General features: G+C 37.6%; 1 protein-coding gene across 1 annotated transcript in view; it reads right to left on the reverse strand.

Annotated features, from left to right (window-relative positions):
* Positions 1-6,705: 6,705 nt before the first annotated feature.
* Positions 6,706-18,108, reverse strand: part of SORCS2 (sortilin related VPS10 domain containing receptor 2) — a 527,396-nt gene continuing 515,993 nt past the window's right edge. The window contains 4 exon segments of the mRNA XM_058804337.1: positions 6,706-6,859; positions 7,198-7,277; positions 9,367-9,524; positions 17,897-17,999. Of these exon segments, the coding sequence (XP_058660320.1) occupies positions 6,836-6,859; positions 7,198-7,277; positions 9,367-9,524; positions 17,897-17,999 (365 nt within the window). The 3' untranslated portion in view covers positions 6,706-6,835.

Consider the following 18,108-nt stretch of genomic DNA (forward strand, 5'->3'; position numbering starts at 1 on the left):
AGCAATAATGAAAGAGAACAAAAGGGCTACAAAACAGGGGTGGGGGGAAAGGAGGAGAAACAGAAAAGAGTGGAAATTCGGCTTCTCTTTTTTTCTAGTTTCAGAAGCTACTTGGCAAAGATTTGGAAGCATTAAACAATGCAGGTAACTTCAGGAACAGTCACTTTGCTACTTCAGCATATCAGAAGATTAACCCCAAAGACAGGAGTGTATTTACAAGTAAATGGAGTCAATGAATTTGGAAACTTGCTGGGCAGTTTGTTTGTGAAGATATTCTGTAATTTTAACCATTAAAAGGCCCTAATGTGAACCTGAAACATAGAGGTGGTGTTTTACAATATTCTCCTTTGGAATAGTTTTACCATGTTACTGATGTTTGAGGTCACGGTTCCTCTGCACAGTCCTTTCTGTTCAAAATCCATAAAAAGAATATCTCAAAAGCCACATGGATATAAGCCTGCTGTTTTCCTGTATGAGCTGCCCTCATTAAAACTATCTCTTTCACCATTTCAGAAAGATTTCATTTTTAAACTCTTTTAATCAATAGGCAGTGTGAATTAATACTTTCTAAAAAGCGAATAAGCCAATTCATTTGCTTTGATCTGCAAGAGTAGACACTGTCAGAAAGAACTAAATACAAGTATCAAAAGCTGGCTAAAATTAGCAACAAATAACATAGAAACATTAAGACATGTTAAGAAAGTTATTTGGAATGCCTGGCCTTCCTGGTGATTAATATACTCATTATACCATTAAAAACATGTGCAAAAAAGTCATATTATTTAAGCAGTGCCAGGTACTGCTGCTTGTATTATTGCTGCTTAACAGGGCTTTATGTCCACTGTATTGCAAGTAATCAGAGTAAAGATGCAAATTCTACAGAAACTCAGAAATCAAGGCTGATCAAAACAGATGAAGTCTGTGTGAAATGCAAGTGTTGCAAAGAAAAAACATTAAGCAAAATTACTTGTGTAAGGGAAAGAATGCACTCTCTGTCAGGACTAGTAAATGTTCTTCTAAAAGAAAATCAATCTGGAAGGAAGAGAGGCAAAGAGTTTGCAATTAAGAGTATGTATTTTTAGAGATACTACTAAAAAGTATTTAATGTAAACCATAATAGCTCTTTGATAAGGATTTTTTCACACAGCTATATTGTTGTATTTCAGAGTACATATTTCTAACCCTTCCAGTATTTCTTATGTTAGAAACTGCCTTACAGAAGATCATCACAGCTACCAGCATATACACTAGCTGGAAACAGTAATACCGATAAGCTTCACATATTAAAAAAAAAGGGATGAAAAGAATGGAAGCCATACATGGCTCCACAATTCATAGTTTAAGTAATTTGCTACTCCATTTAACAGGAGGAAAAAAGCTGGGACTGAAGACTTACAGAAATGAGATCTCATATTAAAAATCATGAAACTGACTTGCTGTACATATCAATTTCAATGGAAAAATATTCCAAGAGGATGCATTCTTTACCCTTCAGAGCAGCCTGAAGTACCATTACAGGCTCTTCTTATCCCAATAACCCTCTCTGCTTCTGCAATACACTTGAAAAGAAGGAACAAATAGCAACTTTTTCTGCACGACATTCCCATCCAGATTTGGGAAATGGGCTGTTCTAGGCTATCTTTCATCAGCTGGGGACAAGGGCTGGCTTGGCACAGAAGAATACAAATCTGAGAGACCACAGCTTGACATTTCCCAAAGACTGCAGGGTTAGGCTATTAATTGCAAAAGCTAACCAGGGGTCTGACTTATTTGTCACTTTGATGATTATGGTCTAAAAATAAGTCAAAAACATTACAGGAATAAAAATGCAGTTAAATGGCACTGAGAGGGCAAATGCTAAGAAGCTGAAAGGAAATAGAGAACATGAAAATACAAACTTAACATTAAGATGATTGTCTGAGCATACCTCACTTATAGTCAATTAAATGCCATTCTAATGAAAGTTTTAGGCTTTCTCAGACTAGTTCTGGCTATGTGCCAGTCTCTTGAAGAAAGTTGTAGAAGCAGTGTGCAACTGGGACTAAAACAGAGAAAATGAGCCAGGAGGAGCTTTTTGGATGGACTTAAAAGACAAAACAAAATTTTGTATCTCAAAAATCAAGATTTATAAGGGTAAATGCTTATAAATTTTGTCCTGGTGGAAATCCAATATTTTGAGAGAAATGGGCACTTACTTTCATCTAAAATGCTGAAATAAAAATGAATATGGAAACAATATAGTGGTATCAATCAATATACAATAAAACAACTACAATAACTCCAACTGGAAGGAACTGTACAATGAAATAAAATGTTTAGTCTCTCTTTTCCCCTGAAGTCTCATTAATGAAAAAATTACAAAACTTTTTTAATAGGAAACATAGAAAAAAATCTATGACTGAAATTGTCATTGATTATATCTACTTAGAAACATTGACTTGAAATAACACTAGAAATTCAAAACTTATCAGAACCTCTGGTTCATCATCAAAAAGCTACTGCATGTATTTAATTACTTATAAGGATTTTCTTTTTCTCCAACATTTTTTTCAGCATGTATCTGTGTAACAAGGATGGAAATTACTGCAGTTCCATTCTATTGATCTCTATTGAAGATACAGCCTACAGTAGTAGAGTTTTCCCACTAAGAGAAGGTCTCATTGGACTGAAAACACAGCTAACCATGATAATCATGTCAAATGAAACCTGCTTTGCACTAGGAACTACTAACGGCAAAGCAATGATTTGTCTTTCTCTACAGGACAGTTAGCTAACAAATCATCTACTTTATATGAATAAACAGCTCACTCCTCATTACACCAGTCATTGAAAGAAGAAAATGCATCAAGAAGGATTTAATTCAATGAGAATATCATAAAAGAGTTCCAAGAAATTGGATGCGAATTGTGGATAACAACAACATCTCGCCTCAGGCCGTCTGTTTCTTCACAGCCATTTCCACCACCCTCTTCAACAGAGTATAAAAATATACACTGGTTTATATTGCTTATATTATTGAAAAATTAATTAACACTGTGTGCATTTTCCCTAAATGTCCTCTGAGCATTTCTGAGTATTTTATATGGACGGGCTGTTCCAATGGCATATAAAACATTTAATGTCAAAAGCGAAAGCAAAGACAACAGCTGTAAATCTTGATGGTTCTGTTAGAATGCTTCGGATCATGCTGCTTGGAGCACTCTGAAAAGTACATAATGTTACTGAAATTGCAAATACATCAGATTTTAAAAAGGCCAAAAGATGCCAATGAGGCCAGCACTTTGCCAGTTTGTTTAGATTCAGTATAGCTCAATATCAGTGCTGATAAATATCACTGTACCCATTTTTATAAGGTTTTTGAGCAAATAACAATGCAGAGAAGTGAGTTCACAATACTAGTGTGCAACAGCAAATTCACAGGCAATGTTGCAGTGCTACCACATAACAGTATGTTCCAATAGCAGTGTTTAAATAAAATTACTTTTTTTTTTTTACCAGTGATGCATCTTTTTTGAATTATGCATTTTTTACATTTATACATAATTGCAGCTGGTTTCAATAGAGAACTTTTAAGAACAATGATAATTACAAGTGAAACAAAGAAAGTGAAACCATTAATAATTTATAGTAACAAAATTCTTTTGCTCTGATGATCCTGAACAAACAGTTATGAATTTAGCCTCACAATACCCCTGTGAGGTAGGTAATTACTATCAGTCCCATTTTACAGGTGGGGAAACCAGAGCACATACAAGGCAAGTAAATTGCTCAAAGTCTGGGTACAGAATCCAGGTATCTGACAGTCATCTTCTGTTTCTTAGCCACCACATCACCCTTCCCCACTAAAAAAGATAACTAAAATATGTACAAATACTGCATGTGTGCATGCACACATGTGTGACTAGCACTTGTGCACAGAAGCACCTCTGTGTTTCTGAATATTCATGTGTCAGGATTTTAGATACATATAAAGAATAAAAAGATATTTATTCTTTATATGTATCTAGAGATTTTAGAACTAGCACTAGTGAGTCTTTTTATTTACAGATAAACGAAGACACCATGAATGAGAAAATGGTAATAATACTTTCTCAGTTTTAAAATAATTCATTTAAAAATTATTCTTGCAAGGAAATCAAAGGCTTCCTTTATTATCTGCTGGGTATTATTAATACAGTTATGGCAACACCAACATGTCTTTAGAAAACTGTTTTTAAGACATGACAAACCAACCTCACAGGAGTGCTGTATGAATCAAATTAATAAGCACTGGAAAAAATTATTACAGGTACTGGACTGTGCTAAGTGTTAATTAGAGAACCAAGCAGTTAAATATTCTAAGTTCCAAAAGACTCCTGTGATCAGAGACACAAATCACCCTGAATTGAATGTATCAAAGTAGCTGTTAAAGCATAAATTAGTTGTGTGACCTAGTTCCAACAGAGTCCTTTGCCAGTCAGACTCACCATGTGAGAACAACCCCAAGCAGGAGCTTCCACCCCATTCCTTGTCTATGAAGCTGGTTTGTCACTCACCTGCCCTATACAAAAAATCTATTTCAGATTTATTTCACAGGAACAAGTAAGATGGTCACAATGTTATTTTATTCTCTGCTCCAGCTCATTTCTACTAGAAAAAGCAAGAAGAGCTGGTGAGGAGAGAAAGCCCCTGGTGCAACGATCCCAAGAGTTTCCAATTTATAGCATGTTTTGTATATGCACCTCTCTTCAAGAAACCCAGACTCAGATACATTTAAGACCTTGGATTTCCACAGTCTGGCACACAACAGTCAGCCAGGGCATTGCTTCTCTGTTAATAAGTTTACATGGCACTATACAACTAAATAGGCAGAAATCTTAGAACAATTTTTGTAATTGTTTTCCTGAGCGGTTTGCAAGTGCTTTTCAGAATCTTCACTCTAATTTCTCCACCTAGCTCCTTACAGTAAATTTATAATCTAGATTTTCTTGTGCTTTACTCATACATCCTATGGGGGTTCATGGGAGCCTACAGTACTACACTGAGTTACTACCTCCCAATCCGCTGCTTTTGATGATAATATGCTCTATATTCACAGCTACATGGAAGAATGATTCCAATGCATACACTGATTTTTATTTTTTTTTAAAGACAGTTCTTTTCTATTTGACTAGCCTTCATTATTTTCTGTTTGCATTTCTGGATGATGCACTATCAGTATCCTTCTCAAACAAGGTGGTGTGCGAGCTTGTCACTAGCATCAGTATGACATTCAGTGAGTACAGAGTTATTTATTCTCTATCAAAGGCAAAAAGTGAAGAGATTATATAGGTTTCTGAGAGAAGCATCCTAATCCCAGGCAGCTGTGACACACAGGATGCCAGACATTTAAACTCACCACACAGCACCACACTTGTTTTCCTACCTGGCTAAAATAAACCACAGAGAAAGACAAGAGGAGTGTGGATTCACTGCATCGCCATTCCCTAGGCATGCAGAGGTCAGGACTAGGAAACTCTGACCCAAGTGACAAAACTGGGATTAGGAAACAAGGACCTGACTCACAAACCTTTCTGCAGGCAGCTCCTCCAGAAGCCCTTCCCCTGCTGTCCCTGCAGAAAAAGGGGCCAGTGGTGGTAGGACTGAGAAACACCCCTGGTGATGGGAAGGGAACAGGAAACCCTAAATCCCTTCCCATCATCCCCATGACCCTTTGGATTGTCAAACCAACCCCCGTGGAAAAGGTCAGGTCGGGGTTTGCCCACTGCCACCAGCAAGGGCAAATGCCAGGGGAAATCCCAAACAGGGATGCCCTGGGAAGGAGATGGAAGTGCTACCCAGCCCTTCCCAGAGCAGAGCTCTGACCCACCCAGCACAGCTGCCCTTATAGGAAGTTTTTAAAAAATAACCATAGAAAGAAAACTGTTTAAAAGAGGTATTTACACTCTCTGAAAATTTAAAAAGAGACAGGCCACCAGCCTAGGGTTGAATAGGAGAACTCATCTGGCAGCTGCCATCATCCTAGAGGGGCTCACTCAGGAGAAAAAAAAGAAGAGCAACTAAAATGACTGTCTGCAAGTGAAGGCACCTGGTCTGGAAATAGCATCAAGCTGGTGTTTTTCTTTCACATGGGATGGGATGGGGGGAGATACTGCTGCTGATAGTTTTTCAGGACTTGCTACACTTACAAGAGTATTGTATATTACAAGAAATCCTAATTAACATTTTATTTCCTTTAATCCTCAGAAGGGCCTAAGCCTAAATTTGTTAGATTGTCTCACATGTGTTTAAATTAAGAGCTGGTCTCAACTAGGAGTGCATTTGTCTCTCTCTCAGTCCTTTCCCAGTACAGAAACACTTGGCCTACTAAAAAAATTGTCATTGTGATCAACCATCTTTTCTGGTCTAGTCACTGTGTAAAAATCACCTTTTCAGGCTGAAGACTCCCAGCCTTCCACTGAAAACCTCAATTAAAAATATAATTAAAAAGTTACAGTCAATCATTTTAAAAATAAACATAAAGAAATAGAGCATGTACAGAAAAGAAACAAGGTGGCATTGAAGGTGCCTAGGGCTACAAATTTGCTACCATAGTTTGAGTTTCAGTCGAAATGAGTTCCCAGGCCATCGAGTGAGCACAAGACATGTTATCCTTCGCCCTTGGTTACTGAGGATGGATGCTTTTTCCACAGGACTGATAAGAAATCTCCTCTCCATCAGCATTTACAGCCATGTTTGCAATTTTGGGACATCACCAGGGAAAAATAAAACGGTAGAGTGAAGAGTCTTTCGGGTTTTGTGTTCAGCTGCAAATATCAGCTAACCAGGTAACTGTGCATCTCTCTGGAGTTGATGCTCAAAACCACGCCTGAGTGATTGCCTAGGGGAATACAGAAACAAAAGGCCAACATTAGTGCATTTCAGGTACTCCACAATAAATCCCCCTTTTATTGCAGAGATAAGTAAATTGCATAAGAGAGTGTCTTTATCAAACAACAGGTCAGATGAAGGTTGGTGCAACAGCTCCATGTACCTACAGCACACTTTTGCACAAAGCTTTTGCTCATGGTGGTGGATTTGTGGTGAATTCCTAGGGTTTCTATCCCAGTGACAGCATAAGTTGGTTCTCTTTGTGGCTTATAAAGGTGTAGTTGTCTCGAGGGGTGCAGGTGAGGGAGGAGAATGGAACCTGAGGCGTCCATTCGACATGCCACTGACCTGGGACTGGACACTGACCGGCATCAGCAATAAGGGAACTCTGTAGCTGTTCAAGTTGCCACTTCTCCCAGAAGGAGTCACTGCAAGGTAATGGTGTTGAGGAGTCCCAAGGTGGGGGTTGCGATAAAGTAGGCAACATAAAATATATAGAAAACAAAAAAAGTGGATGGGTGAGTCTGGAAATACTGTACTGTGGAAATTCAAAAGTTATGAGAAGAGAGAGAACAAACAGAAACCCAGGCCTGTAACTCCCTGCTGCGCATGGACATCTCCCAAGAGGGAGGGAGAAAGCTCACCAGAACTAGGAGGGATCTCCATAGCATAGGAACCTTCTGCAAATAATGTAGTAAACCAGAATTTAATATAAAGCAGGGATTATAACATGTTTCATAGTCTAAACCAGATAAAATAGAGTATCATTAATGGGAATATTTTCTTGGCAGTACTGAGCAATACCGGAGCTAGTGGAAAGTATTGCAAATAACAAAAGAGTAGAGCGAGCAGGAGTGTAGTTTTAGGTATTAAATAACATCTTCTGTCTAAAGGCTGTACAGTAGCTGACAAATACAAATGATTATGATCCACAAAAATGAGCTTTTTACACTCTCCTGGAAAGTCTGCTGCTGCAGACAACCTGGCTGAAGCACAAATCACCTCAAAATCACATTCTCATTCTTATGTCATCAAAACATCATATCTTGTACTCTTCAACCAAAACATAATGCTCTGCTCAGATGGAAGATTTTTGTTTCCTCTGAGTAACAAGTGCAGGGCAAGCAGAGATTAATTCTAAAAGTGTTACAAATCAGGGTAGCATTTCTTTATTAGAGCATCCCAAGCTGTGTTCTTTTAAATAAGCCACAAGGGATCTTCTACCATTAAAAGAAGTTATGCTTTTGTACTAGAGGTGTTTGAATGCTCCACTTTAATAGGCATGTCTGCAAGGACCTTGTTAGCATTCAGCTTCTCCTCTAAAGACCCTGGAGACGAGATGACCAAACAAATTTAACTTAGACTTTGTTTTCCCAGGTTTGTTTTTGGAACTAACTCCGGTAAAGTCAGGGGAGCAGCAAAGGTCGTCTTGCAAAATTAGAATGAAAGCAGTGATACTCATACACAAGGTTGTCAGAGAAGAGATAGAAATACACAAAGCAAAGCAAGAGGCTGGATTCTTCCCTTGTGTTCAAAGCTAACACCTCCAAGAACCTAGAAGCACACACAGTTCTGCAAATGAAAATAAAGACATTGACAACAAACAGAAAAGGTGAAACCCAAAATAAAAAAAATCTCTCGTCAGACCAGGTTCTGTCTTGCCCAGGCTACCTCAGGTGCAGCTTCTTCCTTGGGGTTCACAAAGACATTACAATTGCCTTTCACCATCAATCTACTGCTACAAATCCCAAAAGCTTTGGATCATCTGATTTATTTTAACAAATTTCCAGAAATGGAACTGGGTGTTGTTTACATTGTCCTACAGTTTTCAGACTGTGACCTGAAAGAAGTCTGAAGACAATGTATTATAGATCAGAACTCCATGTTGCATTAAAACTAACCACAGGGTGCCAGGATATGCACTTCCACCTGACACTGAAATCATTTTCACTGAGATACTCACAGAAAGTTTCCCTCATGGGTTCTTTATAACCACCTCATGAATACTAGAAAATCAACAGCTAAATTAAGGAAGACTTATGATACTTCTAATATATGAATAAATTTAGTGTTTCTAATAACAAAAACTTTAAATGCCATTGGAGTATGAGGGCAAAAAAAGCAATGGATCTCCATACAATCCATCTGAAATCACAGAAGCATTGACTCTACAAATCCTTCTGGCCTGAACTCAATTTTCCACTAATTCAGAGGATTACTGAGTAAATTCAACTGTTGCAGATTATATCCCAAATATAATTTATCTCTAAAACTGTCTAAGTCAGTCTCCTGATGTTAAACTACTATGTTTGCACTCATGCTCTATATAGCACATCATCCATACATTAGCCTGTATCTCAAGCAAGCCAAAAGGTGATTGAGATAATCCCTTGTTACTGATGTTACCATTTGCGTCTTTTTGAGACTGAACAGAAAATGAAAAAGAATTAAAATGAAAACAAACATCAATTTAAAATCAACTACTTATGAAAATGTATAAGCTAAAAACGAAGTTACCTCTTGCGTTACCTAGTGTTTGAGAGTCCAGATCATCATCAATAAACTCCTCACCCTGGATGATGTTCTGGGTGTCCTCACTGTGATTAACAGGGCTTGTCATCTCCTGCTCTTTTTCATTGTGCATCTGGGCGTAGACATTTCTGCCTGGCAGTTTCCTAAATGGGACAAGAAGAAAAAATTTTGGGATGGAATTCTTTTGTGTCATACACACACGGGCATCAGAGCAGAGTTTCAGCAGGGCAAAGCTGTTCCAGAACAAAAAATCATCATCACCAATCCAATCCTTCTTTAATTTTGTGATTATAACCTAAATTTACCAACTCTTTGTTCTCTGTAACAGTTTTATATAACTGCCTTATCAGGATCTTCAAACTAACATAATATTTAAGCATCCATTTCTAAGATTAACAGACAATGTTGAAAAAAAATTACTAAAGCCACAGAAAATCTATTTTAAGAATTCAAGCAATAAAAGGGCCCAGTGGATGTTCATTTGTGATCCCAGGTGTCTTCACATACATTAAGCTGGGCTGCAATCATGATCACATCTCCCTGAGCACTGAAGTGTGATAGCATCAGATGGCACTCATAGCCAATCAGGGACAGGGAGAAAAGTCCAGGAAACAGGGAATGGAAAGGAGCAGACTGAAGAGCCAGGAGGCCAGGGCCAAGGGGGAAGGAGTAAGAACATAAACAGGCATCAATAGAAGCACAAGACAGAGGCTGCTTAAGTTTAGCAGGCAGCACTGGAGGAGACAGAGTATAAAGTTTGGACTGGGAACTGATGAATTAGACAAACTCCACAAGAGGCAATAATTCACTCACTCTGACTGGAATCTAGAGAAACAAAAAGCATCTTATTAAATTATCACCCTGGTTGAGACTGAGAGGCTTAAGACTTAATAAAGATAAGGGGTTCTTAACTAGATTAATTTAAATTAGACTTTGTCAACTCAAAGGGAAAAATCAGGGACTGGTAGCTTTGCAGCAGATTTTATGGTTTAAACATTCCTCAAGAGCCATACCCTTTGTGCTGGAGCTGTGCTCACCTGCAGACTGCCTAGGCACATGGGGACATCCTTTCCCAAGCGCCAAGCAGACACTTCAGATAAGGGAGCTGCAGGCTCTAAGCTCCATTTCCTACAGTGCCAGAAGCTGCTTGACAGCTTGAGCAGCATGACAGCAGATCATGGCTGTCAAAGTCTGTGCTTAAAGCCAGATTATTACAGTGGGCAGAAAAGAAAAACAACGAGCAGAAGAGAAAAATCAGGGTTGAACAGCTGTGGTTTCTGTTGAGCCCCTTTAGACAGTGAGAGAATAGAAAAAGTGACATTAATTTTTAGGCATCTCTCTAAAAGGAACCATCTCCTGCTCCATATTACAGCAGCAGTTTAAAATCTGGATAAATATACAGATTATTCTATTTTCTCTAGGCTTTTGAAGAAGATCTGTTTTAAATGCCATTTCACAAGAAGGCGTCTTTAGCAAGGGGCACCATTTTAATTTGAGATAAAAAAACGAACTGCAACAAACTATTCTGAAAAACAACTTCCATTGCATCAAAGTAATGAAAATAAGTGGAATTTACTAAAAAATTAAAGATTACTGAAGATAATCTCTTTCCTTTAATCTGAGCGATCTAAAAGATAAATTGAGTCCTATATATCTACAAAAACACACATATCTGTATAAGAATGTGTATACACACACACACAATTACATCTCTAAATCAAAATTAGGTATTTTATCCCATTATTTATAAGTAGTACAAAACCAAAAGGAAAAGGACAAGGATGGAAAGAAGGTCTGATGACACAATGTTGTGTTATTATGATCACAACAGGTCTGAGGGCTCCTCCAACAAAAACATACTCGTAAAGCCAAGCCCTGCATCACTCTCCTTTCATTATATGGATTTTAAAAAAAGCCTTTTTGCAAGAGGGAAGGACATTCCTCATAACCAAAACAAATACATTAGGTAATTAATTGTGATTTTGTTTCTCTACGGCCAGTAACTCCAGACTGTTTTTAATGTGTCTGGTAATGAAACTGGTCATGTGGAAAACTATTCTCTCAATCAGACCTGCATCAAACCTGTCAAACTGTTCACTTTCGGTCCACCATCAAAAGCCTAAGGGAGACAAAACCCAGAAGAATGTCTCTGTAACACATCTGCAGAATTAGCACATATGTTTCTACAATAATTATAATAACCTTCTCTGAACTATTTCTGACAGATTGGAAAAGCATCGATGGCATTATCAAAACAATTTTGACATAATAAAAATGTTAAGCATCTCAAAGCCATATGGCACATCAGACCTTTGCAGTTAAGTAAAGGGAGAAGAGCTGCTAGTGTGACTACTGCCTATGAAACCAGGTTAACAAAGTGTGTCCTTTGGTGTAAATCCTGAGGCTTCAACTTGCAGCTCCTGCATGACTTACCAGTTAGAGATACCATTATCAGAACTCATACTAGTAAAGATGTTTGGGGAGAATGAAGAAACCTCTCAAATTCACAACCAACCATTAAATGTATTTTTGCTAAGACCACTTCCTTATGGTTTAGGAATAAAAGGAGAAAAAAAAAAGTGAACTGTTATTTCTCACTCGCCAAAGCCTGCCCAATCCTGCTAAGTGCAGGTCTTTCTGAGGTACTCAGTACTTCCACTCTTTCCTTTGCTTCTCACACTTACCTGGAAAAGACTAACATTGAATGGATTGGAGGGAGGAGAATATCACAGGTCTTGAGAAGACATGCACTGTAGGCATTAGACCTTTTATACACTACAGAGATCTCTCTGTGTTTCATGGTGGTTTTACACTCAACCACCCTGAAGGAATGATAGCCCAAGCCTTTTCAAGAGGCATTTTTAACACATGTGATGGATATTCTGTTTATGGGGGATGACCACACTGTGGGATGAAATAGGATGTGGATACTGGAGCCTTGCTGAAGATGAGCCTGATTCTGGCAATTTTGCTTCTTGAACATGCAGGAAGGAGGCTGCCACCCCTACTCACACAGAGTAAAACTCTAGTGTACCCTGATGTGCTTCGCTCTTCTTCAAGAAGCGGCTAATTTTGAGTCCAATGTAACTGTTTGAAGCAGGCAGAGCTGAAATTCTTGGGTCTACATAAAAGACTACTGTGAAAACATGACAAGACACGAAATTTGACCCAAGAGATTTGTATCAGCAATATGAAAATTGAAAGCACATTTAGAAGAACAGACAAGAAGATTATGCAATAGTTTCTTTGGGAGTTTAATTCATCTGCAAAATGCATGTGCTTCACATCCATCACTGGAGACAATTACCTCTTCTGAGCAGCACTCCATGGTTTACATTTTTAGTTCCTTTTGTTTTTCCTGTAGCATTTTATTTCAATCATGAAAAAGGAGAAATATTATGCCTGCTTTGAGGACCATAAAAATACGAGCTAGAGATGTAATACTGCAGACCACTACTAAAGAACATCACAGCACATGATTCTCACCAAGCTCTCCAGGTCCCACACCTTTAAGAAGCTATTCCAGGAATTACTCTGTTTTCCTTCCTTTATTCACAAAATCTAATCAATCCATACCCCAAACTGTTAGCACTTAGAAATGTTCAGCAGGAAGGAACAGCAGGAGGGGGATGTGATATTGATTCCTACTCATTTAAGCTCTAGTTTATTTGGCTTCAATTCCTTCTTTGTGGAAAAAATATCCATTCGCCTTTATGAAACTTCATTTATTTTCCAAAGGCTTGATTAAAATTCAGTTTATTATAAAAAATATGAAGATATTCACGTGGCAAAGAGTATGGAATAATGTAGTATTTTCTTGGAACTTGAATAAAAAATTAATAATAATCCATTAAATAGAATACTTTATTGTGGTGTTGACTTTATTATGTTTGGATAAATGTTCAGATGACTGATTTCTTTGTGCTTTAAGGCACTCCTGATATACTTGCCTCTTTCATTTCTGAAATCTTTTCTCCATGCTATTACTTTGATTTCTGAGGATGTTTTTATAAAATATTATGGAACATTAAATTAGTGCCTGTTTTTTTATCACTAAAAGGCATGGATTGGGACTAAGCTTGCTCTCATGGATCATAAAAGTAGTATAAGCAAGGTGGGGAAAAAAGATAGCTTTTCTTCAGAGACTGAAAATGAGATAGTAAGTCAATGAGGCAGAAAGATAACACAGTTCTGCTCCAGATTGTGGAAATGACCCAAGAGGGGGTTCATTTACCAAAATTGGTACCTGATAGTAGCAGGCAAAAAAGGAATACACACAAAATGGGATAAATCTGGGTGAAGACAATTCATGGTGATTTGTGAAAACAATGCATGCAACTTTAAGTAGTAAAGCAGTTTGCAGTAGTTTGCATACAAATTAAAAGGTGAAGATTTTCATGCTCTTTCAGATAATTGAATTTGCTGCAATTAGCAAGGTAAAATGCATAAGCACAAAAAACAGTTATTTGCTCTGGTTTGGCTACTCTAATATCCTGCTATTATACACAAATGAAAAATAAGAAAATTATGATTTCAGATCTTCCTCTAGTAGCATGATGATTACATGGCAGCTTTGATGTGGCTAAAATATAATTTTCCTTTCCTCCACTTTGCCTGGTGCAGACAGTGCTATTTCCCTTCTCTATACTGCTGCCCAGGATCCCACACCATAAAGCTTCTTCTGAGAGGATGAAGAAATCTTTTTCTGGATGGCAGCTTGAAAACCACAAAAAAAAAAAAAAATACAAACATTGTTTCAAAGGGAATGGAAGAAATGTGTTTTTACTGAACCAAATCTAGTAAAGATGGCATGGTATAAAAAAATATACGCAGATCCCAGATCCACATTAGGAAACAGCCCTGGATTTTTCAAAATGATTTTCCAGCTGCTTCATATTGTTGTGGGCAAAATAAGCAGCTGCAGTCCATTTTACCTGGATGCTTAAACAACTGGAGCATACTAGCGAGTATTGCAACATGTTGTTTGCTTGAGGCACCCACTCTGTGGTGCTTTCCATAGTCAGCAAGTGAGAGCAGAGCAGAGCAGGGCACTGCTTCACTCGTGGCTTGCCCACCACCCACAGCTGCTGGCAGCTCTGCTCCTCCTGCACAGGCAAGGTTGGTTCACCTGCAAGGAATGACCCCTTGCTCCTTGTTGCCACGCTCAAAATTCCTCCCCTAAACTTTCTAAACCAATAGCTCAGATAAACCAAACAGCTCATTTGTTGAACACCATTAAAATTAGTTTTTAAAAACCCATCACATTTATCATTTGAAATTTACTTGCCCTATACAGAGTAAAAATAGCCCTAATCTGAAGTCCTTATCTACTCTGATCACAAAGGATCAAACCTCTGTGTTTCTGAAAACATTTTGGATTCTTCTTTTTTTTTCCTTTGTTTAAAGCAATGAACCATGGCTTGGGATTGCCACAAGTCACTTGCTGAGCTCTGGGGACTCCAGCACTAGTTTTTATGGAAGTGTCTGGATGCACAAAGAAACCATCAGATAAAGTGGGGGGGTGCATGAATTTCAGGAATGGAGACATGGAAGGATAAACATTTGCAATTTTACACCATGTAAAAACAGAGGGCAGCAGTCTTCCTAGTCATTGCATAAGTATTTGGGATTAGAGCATATAAAATGTGACCTACAGTCGTCCAATCATTAGCTAGACAGCCATAACAGCTCTGGTTATCCAGCAGATCATAAAATTACAGACTTCAGGAACAATTTGGGCATGCTTGGGGACAAGATGTTTCAGCATTCAGAATCCATGGGGCAGTTTGGCCATGTTTTGCCATTTTCTATCAAAGCTGTAGGTCTACAAAAAGGCCTGATATTTTCTCTGCTTTTTTCATCACAAGTCTGAATTCTGTCACTGTAAATAGATGACATGCTCTCGTGTATGAAGCTGTAAGCTCTCTGCCAATCCAGTTTCCATCTTATTTTGCAAGCCAGTTTTTCCATCTTGCATCTTTGCAGGTATCAAACTTAACTTCGAGCCAGCAAAGAGAGAAAGCAGCCCAAGACCTGTTCATGCAGTCTCCTGCAAACCACCTGCTTTACATGTGCTCCAAGGCTAGCTGCAGGTCCTCTAGACCCCATTCAGTGTAGTGATAAAACCAAGATCCAAAAAAGTTTCACTGAGGTATGGAAAAAAGGAGTTTTAACCCTTATATTAATCTCCATGAATGACGGGAAGGCACCACCAAATGTCTTCCATCCCCTCCTTAGGTTTGTAAATCATACATCATAATTATGGAGAGTATTATCATTTCAACACTTTACACATCTGTAATTTCTCTGTGGAATTAAATAATACTTCTATTTCCCTGAGTTATCCGAGTTACCATAAGCCACAGTAATTCTGAAATTATCACTTAAAATTGAACATTTTTTATTGCCTATGGCATTCTTTCAGCAAATTAATTTTTAATACCCAGGCATATAATAGTGAAAAGTCTCCTTAATGTATTATAACTTGCAACTTTTATATCTATAAAGGACACTCATTTCATAGCCTCAGTCCCTGTGGACCAGTTTGTAAACTTACATACTCACTGTACTGACTTTAAAGGGACTGTACTCCCAACAAACACTCCACAGGGATCCAGCAATGCATCAACCATCTCCATCATCACAGGAAAGATTTTTAAAAAGGATTCAAGATTTTGGTGGGACAGGAGTTCACAGGGAGCCCATGAGGAAAAAGTGATTTTTGAAACACAGCACTGATTAGGTGCTTAATATTGTTTGAAGAAGAAATTGCAAAAGAAGGATGCAATCAAAAAATTGTCAATTTTGAATAGCTTAGCAGTATTATTTAAAAAGGATTCTTTCAAATATCTCAGAAACAGATAAGATACAGACTAAAATTGAAAACTATTGCACGGCCATTCATCAATGCCAACAGCAGTTTTCAAGCTACTGACAAACTTTTGAATAAATCTCACAATAGTCCTCACTTGCATCTAAATAACCCCCAGCCCCCAAATGTAAATGCAAATCATTTTCATGAATTATATACAGAAGTGCAAGAGACATTCAAGCTCACAATTTGGAAATTTTACTGTATTTTCCTCCTTAATAAAAGCTCCACTTATAAAGTAATAGTTCATAGAGCATTTATTTTAGAAAGAACTCAAGAAATAATATGTTTCTATTCCTTTCTTGAATATTTTATACTACTTCTACAATGCAGTAATTGTGACTGTTATTTAATTGCTCTCATTTAAGAGCTAATAAAAGATATAAATATGATAGCTTTTAAAAGATATCACAAGGAAATTTTATGATCGAAACACAAACTGAAAATCCTCCATTGTATTGCTATTGAAATAATATAATTACATCACATCAACCATTTTTATGTTTTTTCCTTGCTTCAGGCACCTAAAAGAGCAAAATGGATTTTTATTCCATTTTAGACAGGCTGATTCAGTATTCTGTGCTTTGTCCTTTAAAGCAATCAGTCACTATGAACTCTAAAAAACTCAAGTTCTTGAAGAAAAATGGGTTTTTCTCTATTGACATAAAAATCCTTTAGCTAAACAAACTCTTACTTAATGCTAGCTTCATTTACTGCTGTCACAAACTTAATGCTGATAGTAGTTCTATAAACTTGTATTTGTTTTAAATAAAAATCACCCCCTAAAAATGAAGCAAATCAGTATGAATCCTCACTGAGGAAGGACAACAGGAGTGGTGATGATGATGACGATGACGATGATGATGATGATGATGATGATGATGATGATGGCTTGTTTCCAGTATGCTCAAACCCAACAGCTTCTGAATGCCCCAGAGATACAGAAATGCCAATAGGATAGACAATGATAACACTGTCCCATGAACAACAACAAATTATTTAAATTACAGAGCAGCTCAGATTAAAATTAATTGCAGTCTACAGACATATCAGACTGTCCAAGGCTGGCATTGCTCAGTTTTGAGAATATCCTTCACAGAAGAAATATTTCCTGCAGAAATATTTCTTCCCTCCACACAGTCTAGTGCCAAGTTAACGCTAATTTCTTTCTGTCAGTCATTTTCCATGACATTGCCTCAGCAATTAAAATGTAATGTGTGCAAAGAGAAGCCCCAGAGCATTACATGCTTTGATAAAACTACTTTTTTAAGCAAATCAGCATTGCAGATGCACTCCCTGTCCCAATAGTTTTAGCTTATTCATAACTGTTAGGAGTAATGAGAAGGGAATTAATCAGGAATGATATTTTAGTTCAGCTATGATTCTTGATGGCATTATTCAGACAAATTGAACAAACTCTCCATAGTTCCTATATTGTTGATATTTATCTTGGATCACAGCAAGTGAAACAAGCAACAGTTCAGTACCTTGATGTCTGAAAAGTTCAGAAAAATATGACTTTTCAAAGGGATGCACTTCTTGCAATTCTTCAAGAAATCTTCTTTATAAATGACAAACTCTGTCTTGCTAATCTATGGATAAATCTAATTATTAAAATGCATCTATTGATTAGGGTTTACTTGCCTTTTGAACTTGTAGAGGATGAAAGCCCCAACAGCAACTAGACAAACAACAAAGAGAACCACAATAGCCCAGTAGCCACTGCCTCCTCCAATTCTCTGAGAGTCTGAAACACAAAATAAAAGAACAGTTTTGCATGTCCCCTTCCACATCATTCACATTCTTGAGCATTCTTTTCTATTTAATTATCAGGTCAAAAACATTGGTTGTTGTTT

Source organism: Ammospiza caudacuta, chromosome 4 (assembly GCF_027887145.1).
Source record: "Ammospiza caudacuta isolate bAmmCau1 chromosome 4, bAmmCau1.pri, whole genome shotgun sequence".
In the NCBI taxonomy this organism is placed as follows: domain Eukaryota; kingdom Metazoa; phylum Chordata; class Aves; order Passeriformes; family Passerellidae; genus Ammospiza; species Ammospiza caudacuta.